Source organism: Ixodes scapularis, unplaced genomic scaffold (genome assembly GCF_016920785.2).
Source record: "Ixodes scapularis isolate PalLabHiFi unplaced genomic scaffold, ASM1692078v2 PGA_scaffold13__105_contigs__length_92229423, whole genome shotgun sequence".
NCBI classification, from domain to species: Eukaryota; Metazoa; Arthropoda; class Arachnida; order Ixodida; family Ixodidae; genus Ixodes; species Ixodes scapularis.
Window position 1 is genome coordinate 86,263,162 of NW_024609839.1, and position 11,489 is coordinate 86,274,650.

Genomic DNA, 11,489 nt, shown 5'->3' on the forward strand with positions numbered 1-11,489 from the left:
CATGTACATTTTTGGTCTAATTTTTTTCAAAAAGATTAGCATCAAGTGTCAAGTTTCATTGCCTGTGTTGGTGTGCCACATATACACGGTCTTCTTGCTAGAAATTTAAATGACAGCATGTGAGCTGAAAAAGAAAATTAGAAAAAAAGGGATCAAATGTTTACATTAAATTGCTGTATGTATCTTTTTGTTGCTAGCTATCAGCCAAAAATTAGGCTGTTTCTAGTGGACCTTTGCTACTATCAATAACAAGCTTACTTTGTGATAGGAAACATGCACTTTTGATGCCGAAGTTGCTGTGGCTCTGACGTTCACACTTTGGCATAAAGCAGAAGGAAGCCACTAATATTGTACTGTTGTATTTTAATTTTAGACCATCGATCATGTTTGTTCTTCTTCAACAAAAAGTAACACTTCTTTAGTGCGATACTTTATATAGCATGCTTCCTTACAAAGAACTTTTTTGTGTGACCAGTTTGTCGTATGAGAATGTGTCTCTCCGGTGAAGGCAGACGTCTCCCCAGGAAAAAAACCAAGACCAAATTAGACGTTTGTGTTTTGATAGCACAAGGTCGGTTTGCCTTTGAGCTATGGCGACACCGGTTTACGTTGTAGGTGATGAAGTTAGCTGGTGCAGTGCTACTGCTAGCGTGGGGTCTTTAATGTGCATCACGCGGTAGTGATACATGACTGCGCTCTGGTGCCATGCTCATCCAGATGGAAAAGTAGGGGGGGGTTGAATTCAGGATCCCCGGGTCAACCCCCTAAGAGTTCTCCTTCTGACTTTGCAGACGGCGCCCTGGTGTTTGAGGAGAGCCAGTACAGCTCGTTCCCAGTGGACGTGATCGTGTACTTCCGGATGCAGCCGTCGATCCTGCGCTTTAGCTGCCTGCCCGTGTCGCGGGTGGAGTGCCTGCTCCGGCTGCCCTCGCTGGACCTGGCCTTCTCGTCCAAGCGGGCCGACGAGGGCCCCGTGGGCGGCCTCTCGGCCACGGGCTGTCTGGCCGACTTCTCCCTCTACATCTTCCACCCCTACGGCGGCGCCAAAAAGATGCCCTCCTCGGCGGCAGACGCGTCCCCGCTGGCCGTCTCGGAGCGCAAGGACTCCCTCTCCCTCCAGGTGGAGTTTGTCAAGGTGTGTGCCTTGTGACACAGTGCGTCTGCAAGCGTGCGTGACAAGGGCAGACGATGCAGTCGCGAGCTGTTTATCAAAGCCCACACGAAGCCTCATGCTTGGCTGGCTAGTCGACGTGCTTGGCTGGCTAGTCGAGTGCGATACTAGTCTCTCGTTCAGCTTTAGCTTGTTTTCCGCTGGGGGGTGGGTTGGATCCACTGACGGCGTTAACGTGCATGCTTTGTCTTCTGGTTGGCATTGGCATGAAAGTAGTCGCTGTCATAATTGCCGCGACCCCAAGAGTGGCCTTCAATGTGCCGCCGACGCCCGCCACAGGTGAACATGAGCCGTAGCCGCCACCTGGGCCCGGACGGCGGGCGCGCCCTCATCCGCTTCTCGGCCCTGTGTGACGTGGGCTCGGCCTCCTTCAAGTACGACATGCGGCGCCTCACGGAGATCCTGGCCTTCCCCAAGGCCTGGTACCGGCGCAGCATCGCTCGCCGCATGTTCCTGGGGGATCCCGCCACCGCAGGCTCCGCCTTCGGGGACCCGGGTATGTTTGGTTCCATATTTTCCGTACTACAGTGCATACTCTGCACGTTGTCTGACACTCGGTGCCTGGTCTCCGTGTAAAAATTTAAGGTACACAGCACACCCTCAAGTGCCAGTTCATGGACCGTCTGTTTGGTGCAGTGCGTAATGTGTGCAACAGTCTGTGGTTTTGAGCAGACGTGAGCAAAGGCATTTTAACTGCTACGGGGTTAGAACACCTTAGCACGTTTTTTTGTAGCACAGTTCCAGTTACGTAGCTGCAGGTTGGAGACCAACACAAATGTTTTTTGGGGCAGATTCTGGAAGTGGCACATTGTCCGTGTGCCGTGTTGCATAAACTGAATGCAAATGTGCCGGCAACAGTAGAGGCCTTAAATGAGTGTAATAAATTATTAAATAATAATAATAATTATACATAAATAAACAAATAAAAATAAAATTAAAGATAAATAAGAAAATAAGAATAGGATTCACAAATAAAAAATAATGAGGTTAATAAAAAGATTGAAAAAAATCCAGCATAAACTACACATGGAGTGTGCTTTCTGCGGGACACATATTGTTCTCTCTGGTCTTTGTCAGTACGATCAACCTCGTACGATATTTTGGTCGTGCTACGATTGGCACAATCCCACCGGCCTCGGCGGTGCTTCGTGTCACGATACTGCCGCTTGCGAGACCCGTCTTTCGGGGAAGGCCTCGACATTTGCCAGACTCTGCAACGGTTGCGCAGCGGAAGACTCGGCGGCAGAGACGAGCAGCAGCAGTGGCACCCTGTCCCCGAGCAGGGCTGACTCCTTCCCTTTCGGGAGCCTCGAGCTGGGCTCTCCCGAGGAGGACGCAGGTGGGTCCCTTCCTCTCGGGCACTTCCCGGCCCCGTTTGGGGGCTCTCCCTAAACGTCGACAGCAGGCAACGAAAGGTCCCTCACCGGAACCAGCTACACGTTTCCATATGGTGTGTTTGCGCTTCTTCAAAAGCGGTCCCTCAATTTCCTCCCGACGACGTCGCGGAAGTGTTGTGCCGTCGCCTGCCACGACCCTGGCGGTGGCACGGTGGTGGAGGTGGACGTAGCAAACGCCTCTTCTGCTGCAATGCAAATCACTGTCCAGATCGACAGACTGCGGAAGCTGCGGCAGTCGGGAGTCGGGACGCTGCGACGACGGCAGCACTCGCGTTCTCTCATGCTTTTTTCAAAATCTTCTACGACCAACCGTGAGGATTACGACGTCACGGCACGACACACCGCCTCCTGCGACGCAATTTCTTGCCACTTTGGGGCCACTTTGGATGTATGGGCAGAATAGGATGCTAAACACGCCACTTGGAGACGCGTTGCAGGCACCATAAGCCTACGGGCACGATCCTCCCACGGCTCGTCCACAGTTACGACGGCTTTCCCGCCGACTTCTCGCAGCTCCGCCCGAGCGCCCGGCTCCCGCCCGGGCCCCGGGTCAGGCGTGGGAGACCCTGCTGCTCTACGCGCTGAACCTGTCCCGGCTCAACGTCCACATGAACATGGGCAACGTCATGGGCAACACGTCGTGAGTGCTCGAGCACCTCTAACCCTCTCGCTTGCTCGCTTGTGCTTTCAGCACCCCAGAATCATGAGGAGCTAGGTCATGCGTGAGCCTTAGTGCATTTTTAGGAGTACTGTCAGGGAAGAGAGGACATTCTAGTTCGACTGTTCTGCGGGTGAAAACTTGCATGAAATGAGCTGCCGCCAACCAAACTCCAGCGAATGGGGAATCTGACCAGACCAACACCCATTTGAATGGATGTCGCCTTACTTCTGTCCCGACGAGTGCCTCCTAATGACACATGGTCTTGTGACATCCCTATGCTAGGTGACATATGGTCACACAACCAGGTAACACGGCGTCACCGTGTCATAAGGCACTGTAACCTCATTGTGCCGTGTGACGATGCACACTTTATCAGTGACTATATTTGTTTGTGACGTTACGTCTCTTTTCACAATGCCCCCCCCCCCCCCATGCCTAGAAATTTATTCTTCAATAATGCGGTAGCTACGAGGAGTCTTTGAAAGGTGTGGCGGCATGAAACGGCGAGTGGGCATGGCACGCAGGTGGCTCACCCAGGGGTTCAGGTCCCAAGGGCGGCTGGCCATCGACAGCCGAGGCCACAAGGACATGAGCCTGGCAGTGGACCTGGATGGCTCCAGCCTGGACGCCAAGGGCGGCATCGTGGGCGGGGCCATCGAACTCAGCCGTATTCACACTCACAGTGAGCCAGTTTTTAAGTGCATAGTCTATATAGGGCCAACCCTTCCGTTTTCATTTCCCTCGTTGCGACGTAGCGTAGAGAAAGCGTACAACGTGGAACGTACAGTCGGCGACTGCCTTTGGAGCAAGGACTTTCCTCGGTGTGCGTTTGTCTGTAGAAAAGTAGACCACACATACTATGAAGGCTCTTGCTTGCTGACTTTGTGCACCACCAAAGCAGTGCAGGAGTGACAACAACGAGCACAGTGGGGCAAAACAATAGCGCTAAGCTCAGCAGTGATGGAAAGTCAGTTGCCATTACATTACAAAGTCTATATTTTCGCGGGCCCAATATTTCGCAGATTTTGCAAAGTGTCGACTAGGGAATATTTTCTGGGCACAATATTTTGCAACGCTGCATATTTGTTACCACGGGGGGTTACATTCGCACGATAAACTTTTTGCAATATTTCTCAGGTTGTGAAATTTATGAAAGTGAAGTCCTTGCGACCATTGAGTCGCTTACAGTAGTCTGGCTGCACGAATGAGCTCGTTGCAGTGATCTGTCGGGAGATTCTAACTCGACGGCGGTCTCCCCGTAGTGGGTCTGCAGGAGAGCTGGGGCCGCGAGCCCGTGCACACGCTGACCCTGGCCCTGTGGGCGGCGGAGAGCCGCCTGGATTACATGGGCAGCAGCGTGCTCATGGGGCGGGTCTCGCGCCTGGCCCTCGAGCTCAGAGATGAGTGGCGCCTGTGCGAGGGCTGCGAGGCCACCAAGCGGCCCGCCCTGCTGTTCGTCCACGGTCAGGTGAGCCCGACCCTCCCCGGTTGCCCCCGGGTTGACGCTCTTGCCGTAATGCTCCTATCTGCCAACAATGGAGAGACATCGCATAGGTTCTAGCTCTTCAAATGGCGGAGAGATATGAGGCAGTAACTTGCTTGTCTTCAGCTTGTAACATGCTTTGGTGCACCGTTATTGTAATGTGGACCCGGTCTCACAGAACTGACCTTATGCACCACCGAATAGAACAAAAACTGACGCTGGCCATCTCACGCACGAGATTTATGTATGCATTACACTGCCTTCTATGTTGGGTGGAGGTGTATAGAAGCTTCATCCTTGTCTTTTTAATTGCTCCACAGGCTATAATGTAACTGCATGTGGTAGCCCTGGTGAAAATCAGTCCACCCGCAGCTAGATTACGAAACTGGTCCCAGCTGTATCCAGCCAAGACGAGTTCCATAATCCAGCTGCAAGTGAACTGATTTTCAGCCGAGAACTCTGCCCCTAAAAACCTGAAAACTGAAGTTTGTGCAGTAGCTATGTCGGTGTGTTCCTCATTAATTGGAACTTTCGCTGGGGATCGAACTGCGCGCGACTTGCGGAATATTCCCAAGGCAGCCACTGCACAAATGAGCGCCCGTCTCTCTTTGGCCGACCTTTCATTGCCAGGTGCACTGGGACCAACTGCAACTGCTGCTCTCTAAGTCCACCACACCCGACCTGGCCAAAATGGGCTCCAAGCTGGAGGAGTTCTTCTCGCAGCAGTTCCACAGCAGCCGCCGGGTCTTCTCCTCCCTGCGCCTGGCGGGGCACGCCCGCCGGGCGCCCAGGGGCCGCGGGGGCGCCGACGAGGGCCCCAGCCGCCACGCGCAGCAGCGCCACTGGCAGGCGAGTGCCCTTCAAGGCGGATGTTCCATGCGCAAAAAAGCGGTTACCATATTTTCCGGAGTACAAGTCCCGGTTTACTTATACCCCCCCCCCCCAAACTGAAAATAGTGCCCATGTATTTCTATTGCTTCGAGCTTACTAGGATGTCTTGCCATCTAGATTTGGTCATTTTTATTGGCTAGGTCCCAACAAATAGTACGCCATCAAAAACAAGCTTTACGAAAAGCGGAATGAAGGGTATGGCCTATCATGTTTGCGCTTCCTGCTTTGCGATTGGTTCTTTGGTGTTCCTATCGGCTAATGCTGCAACCTGATTGGCCGTGAAACAATAATGAGATGCTCGGGATTTGCCACACCCTGTGCTTCTCAAGATGTCGGTGACCATAGCAACTATCTGGAAGGACGTGGAACTGTGCAGCGAGCCTCGTGTGCGTCAAGTGCCAGGTGGGGGTCGGAAGCTTGGGTGATCCATCCCTCTGTGCCCCCCGCAGGGTGCCCTGTCCCTGGTGTCTGGACTCCAGCTGGGCTGGGGCCTGAGGCTTCCCCTGCACGGCACTCTGGTCGGAGGCAGCATGGACCTTCAGGTGGGGGCTCTCGCTCTTCGCCCAGACGTCCACGGCCGCGTCTGCGTCAAGTACACGGCGTTCCCGAAATAAGAGAACCTTGTTTCTCAGCCCGTGTAAACGAACCGTGCACCTCAAAAAGCTCCAACTTCGTGAGAACGTGACGCCGGCGGTAGGGCCAGAACGCGAAATTTTGGGAATGGGACGTTACCTGGATCAAAAGATGATTTAGAGAGACAAAAATTCTCTAGGAGCCGACGTTTACCTGAGACTAATAGCGTCAAAACAAGAGATGACATTGTAGACGCATCTGGAATTTATGCAAGGCCCAGTCAGACGCTCAAGTTTGCTTTTGACCGAGTTCTTTTTATCTCTCGTGACAAGAGAGCACATGGCACGCTGGCGCCATCCGCAAGGTGGCCCCAGATCTGCATTTCACTAGAGCGAAGGTTTTGCGGTAGTTTTGCTATCAAATGCGTGTCTATCTATGAGAAACAATCATTTATTGCCGAGTGTTCCACGCCTACCTGACAGATGGTGCCAGGGTGTTCTCTTGTCGTAAGAGATCACAAGAGGTTGTAAGGCGCTCGGTTGTAAGCAGTCGCGAGTGGTAGGCCTTTAACCTGTTATTACGCCATCATCCCATACTAGTGTACCTGAATCTGCTCAACATTGACGTAATGGTGCCACCTAAGCCACGGTGATGTTGGTCCCCAAACAAAAGCTGCGCTATTTCTTTGAGACAAAGCTTTACAACAAACTTAAATGGAGTGTCCAAACCTGGGACACGAAGGAAAAGTTGCAGGCCTAGCGTCCACCTTAAGTTGGGGTGCATCCGAGTAGAGTATGCATCGGCGTCCCTCGTGTTTCTGTGCACGCTGTCATCGGCTAAACCAACCGTTCGGTGAATGTGCCGTGACATAGCGGTTTCAGTATGTGTGCTCGTGTGTCTTCTAGCCTTTCACTGCGCTCTTACTTACGGCGAAACGAAGCGTAGCGTCCCGAAGCCAGCCTGACTAGGGCGGTGTGGGCGTGCAGGGTGGCAACGTGTCCCTGGCGTGCTTCCACGGGGTGAGCTTCCGGTCCAAGGCCTGGGCGCTGTTCAGCCTGCGCCAGCCCAGCATCCACTTCGCCACCGAGGCCCAGGACGTGCTGGGGCCCCAGGCGGCCGTGGACACGCACGTGGTCCAGCACCTGACCTTCCGGCTGGGCACCGGCGGCACGGGCGCGGGCAGCATGGCCACCGTGTGCCGCATCAGCCGCAACGTGCTCTTCCCGCCCCAGTTCAAGACGGTCAACGAGTGGTTCCACTACGCCTTTGCCAGCAGCGAGCTGGACGACGTGGGCCGCTTCCCGGCCTTCGAAGGGCGCCCCACGCCGACCAGGGGCCCCGAGGCCGGCCACACGATGGAGATGATCTTCGCCTTCCCCAGCCTCGAGCTCCACCTCAAGACGGAGCAGCTGCAGGGAGAGCACAGCCCCGGTCCTGACGGTAAGTGCTGCGGCGCTAGGGTGCCCGGGTTCGAGAGTGTTTCCAAATGCTCCATCTGAGTCTCGACGGGGCCAGATATAGAGGTTGGGCTTGGGAAGTATGGTGACCCTTCGACTGGGGGGGGGTTCTGCAAAGAGATCTGATGTCAAAGGGCAACGCATTGCCCGGCTCTATTTGTTGACCTAATATTTGCCATTCCACCAAAGACTGAACATTTCTGCCTTAAAAAAAAAGTTGGTGACTAGAGGAGATTATAGACCATTTCACTAATCGCCTTCTGCTCACTGCCATCTTCGTCCATCTACCGGGCTGTGCATTCTGAGCATGTGCAGTAGCTTACCTTTGCAAAATATTATATGCATACGTTCATATTCTAGTGACTCATCATTTTTCGCCTGGGTGATAAGTGATAGAAATGTTTATATACTGGGATTGCTTATGTGTAACGAAACTCGAGAACTGAAGAGGAATTCAGCCGAGGTTAGGTGTTCTATTAGACTCCTCCACCGTCGAAAGCAACGAGGGTATTTGACAGCGAATTGTTGACCCCCTGCCTACGTCGTACAGTGAAGTACCACTTGAACAAACTTCCAGGGACCTTGAGAAAACATTTGCTCAAGGGAAAGTTCTATCGGCTGAATGAATCTTACGGGGTTTTGTTGGAGAATTTCTCAAGTTTGTTCGTGCGAGTAGTTTGTTCAAGTGTGGTATATCACTGCGACACCTGCCGCAAAAAGCGGAATGCCTCTGTCAGTCGAGTCACGATCCTTGTTGACTGTGGGGGCCTCATTCTGCAGATTCCCGGCCCGTCGTGGAGTGCAGCTTTGTGACGGAGTTTGACGACCACATCTTTGTGGCCGTGGACGCGGAAGCCTTCTTCTTCCTGCATGACCTGATCGTGTCCTACATTCGAGAGAAAGATGGTGGTGAGTGGATTCTTGCATTTTTCTTCTCTGCTCAAATATTAAGGAGGCTAGTTGGTTTAACATATTGAATTAAAAAGCACAAATTTAAATAAATAGCGTTGTCCTGTCTACTTCATGTCCATGTCTGTCCTTTGCGCTTTTTAATTCAGTATCTTCTCTACTCTTCCACTCTGTCACCGGGATGTAAAGGAAGTGTCTACCACATGGTTATGCATCTATTAGTAGCTCAGATGTTCTAAAACAGTGCTTAAACTAAAAGAACCCTCCAAGTGGGTGAAATGCTGGCTGTACTTTCCACAGGCTGAAACGCATTTTAGTTTACCGCGTCGTAGCGTGGTGAAAAATTTGCCCCTTTGTCGGATTCTCACGCACAGCCTCGGTGGGCGGCAAGAGCCAGTCGCCGGAGAGCGAGCGTCGCAAGCGTGGTAGCGTGGTGGAGCCACTGGAGCCCCTGCACCGAGACTTCCGCGACTACCAGTGCTACACGTGGCACCTGGAGCCTACGGTGCGGCTGCTCTCCTGGGCGGGCAAGGGCATAGAGCCCTACGGGGTGGACTACATCTTGCACAAGCTGGGCTTCTCTCACGCCCGCGTCACCATCCCCAAGTGGCTGCAGCGCGGCTGCATGGACCCCCTCGACCTCTTCCTCTCGCTCATGCTGGAGAGGATGCTGAAGGCCGTGCGCCAGCCCTGACTCTTGTTGTGCTGCACATTGTTATAGGTAGAAGACAGTGTTCTGCTTCTTTCTGTGTAAATAAATGTTTTCCACAAAAATAAAGTGTGTACGGTATCTGTCGTGGTGGAAGGATGCCGGAGCATTCCCAATTCGACACTGACCGTCGACCTACGCTCTGCAACCTTGAGGTAAGCTTTCGACCAATCTCGTGGGTTGAGCACTCAGTAGATGCTCCGCCTCGAACGTGAGCTCTCCTCTTTGAGCTCTCTGCTTCGTCGCATGTACAGCCAAAGCCCTGTAGAAGGCAAGGAGCAGGTGCTGGAGGCAAAGCAAATGGTGGGTACATGCTACGCTGACTACACTCCATCAATAAAACTTTTGAATTGAATGCAAAAATTTAATTCTGAGTGCATCTTCCCTGACATGAATTAGCCAGTGAAAAGCAGCACTTTGCATTGATATGACTAAGCTCGAGCCTGCTCTGGAAGCTGGCTTCTCCTAAAAACCACCGTGGGAAAATTTTTTTGGCTGAACTTTGCATTATTAGGGCTAAGCTCGAGCCTACTCTGGAAGCTGGCTCCTCCTAAAAACCACCGTGGGAAAATTTTTTTGGCTGAACTTTGCATTGATATGACTAAGCTCGAGCCTGCTCTGGAAGCTGGCTTCTCCTAAAAACAACTGTGGGAAAATATTTTTCGGTGAACTTTGCATTAATATGACTAAGCTCGAGTCTGCTCTGGAAGCTGGCTTCTCCTAAAAACCACCGTGGGAAAAGTTTTTTGGCTGAACTTTGCATTATTAGGGCTAAGCTCGAGCCTGCTCTGGAAGGTGGCTTCTCCTAAAAACCACCGTGGGAAAATTTTTTTGGCTGAACTTTGCATTGATATGACTAAGCTCGAGCCTGCTCTGGAAGCTGGCTTCTCCTAAAAACCACCGTGGGAAAATATTTTTCGGTGAACTTTGCATTAATAGGGCTAAGCTCGAGTCTGCTCTGGAAGCTGGCTTCTCCTAAAAACCACCGTGGGAAAATTTTTTTGGCTGAACTTTGCATTGATATGACTAAGCTCGAGCCTGCTCTGGAAGCTGGCTTCTCCTAAAAACCACCGTGGGAAAATATTTTTCGGTGAACTTTGCATTAATAGGGCTAAGCTCGAGTCTGCTCTGGAAGCTGTCTTCTCCTAAAAACCACCGTGGGAAAATTTTTTTGGCTGAACTTTGCATTATTAGGGCTAAGCTCGAGCCTGCTCTGGAAGCTGGCTTCTCCTAAAAACCACCGTGGGAAAATTTTTTTGGCTGAACTTTGCATTGATATGACTAAGCTCGAGCCTGCTCTGGAAGCTGGCTTCTCCTAAAAACCACCGTGGGAAAATATTTTTCGGTGAACTTTGCATTAATATGACTAAGCTCGAGTCTGCTCTGGAAGCTGTCTTCTCCTAAAAACCACCGTGGGAAAATTTTTTTGGCTGAACTTTGCATTGATATGACTAAGCTCGAGCCTGCTCTGGAAGCTGGCTTCTCCTAAAAACCACCGTGGGAAAATATTTTTCGGTGAACTTTGCATTAATATGACTAAGCTCGAGTCTGCTCTGGAAGCTGTCTTCTCCTAAAAACCACCGTGGGAAAATTTTTTTGGCTGAACTTTGCATTATTAGGGTTAAGCTCGAGCCTGCTCTGGAAGCTGGCTTCTCCTAAAAACCACCGTGGGAAAATTTTTTTGGCTGAACTTTGCATTGATATGACTAAGCTCGAGCCTGCTCTGGAAGCTGGCTTCTCCTAAAAACCACCGTGGGAAAATATTTTTCGGTGAACTTTGCATTAATAGGGCTAAGCTCGAGTCTGCTCTGGAAGCTGGCTTCTCCTAAAAACCACCGTGGGAAAATTTTTTTGGCTGAACTTTGCATTGATATGACTAAGCTCGAGCCTGCTCTGGAAGCTGGCTTCTCCTAAAAACCACCGTGGGAAAATATTTTTTGGTGAACTTTGCATTAATAGGGCTAAGCTCGAGTCTGCTCTGGAAGCTGGCTTCTCCTAAAAACCACCGTGGGAAAATTTTTTTGGCTGAACTTTGCATTGATATGACTAAGCTCGAGCCTGCTCTGGAAGCTGGCTTCTCCTAAAAACCACCGTGGGAAAATATTTTTCGGTGAACTTTGCATTAATAGGGCTAAGCTCGAGTCTGCTCTGGAAGCTGGCTTCTCCTAAAAACCACCGTGGGAAAATTTTTTTGGCTGAACTTTGCATTGATATGACTAAGCTCGAGCCTGCTCTGGA

The 11,489-nt window shown here is 51.6% G+C and overlaps 1 protein-coding gene across 1 annotated transcript in view; it reads left to right on the forward strand.

Moving 5' to 3' along the window:
- Positions 1–9,320, forward strand: part of LOC8023113 (transmembrane protein KIAA1109) — an 89,267-nt gene extending 79,947 nt beyond the window's left edge. Inside the window, exons 56-66 of the mRNA XM_040218542.2 lie at positions 792–1,135; positions 1,451–1,667; positions 2,400–2,510; positions 3,082–3,208; positions 3,754–3,911; positions 4,492–4,697; positions 5,343–5,561; positions 6,053–6,145; positions 7,163–7,616; positions 8,414–8,542; positions 8,917–9,320. Of these exons, the coding sequence (XP_040074476.1) occupies positions 792–1,135; positions 1,451–1,667; positions 2,400–2,510; positions 3,082–3,208; positions 3,754–3,911; positions 4,492–4,697; positions 5,343–5,561; positions 6,053–6,145; positions 7,163–7,616; positions 8,414–8,542; positions 8,917–9,236 (2,378 nt within the window). The 3' untranslated portion in view covers positions 9,237–9,320. The remainder of the gene's footprint in view (positions 1–791; positions 1,136–1,450; positions 1,668–2,399; positions 2,511–3,081; positions 3,209–3,753; positions 3,912–4,491; positions 4,698–5,342; positions 5,562–6,052; positions 6,146–7,162; positions 7,617–8,413; positions 8,543–8,916) is intronic.
- Positions 9,321–11,489: the final 2,169 nt, after the last annotated feature.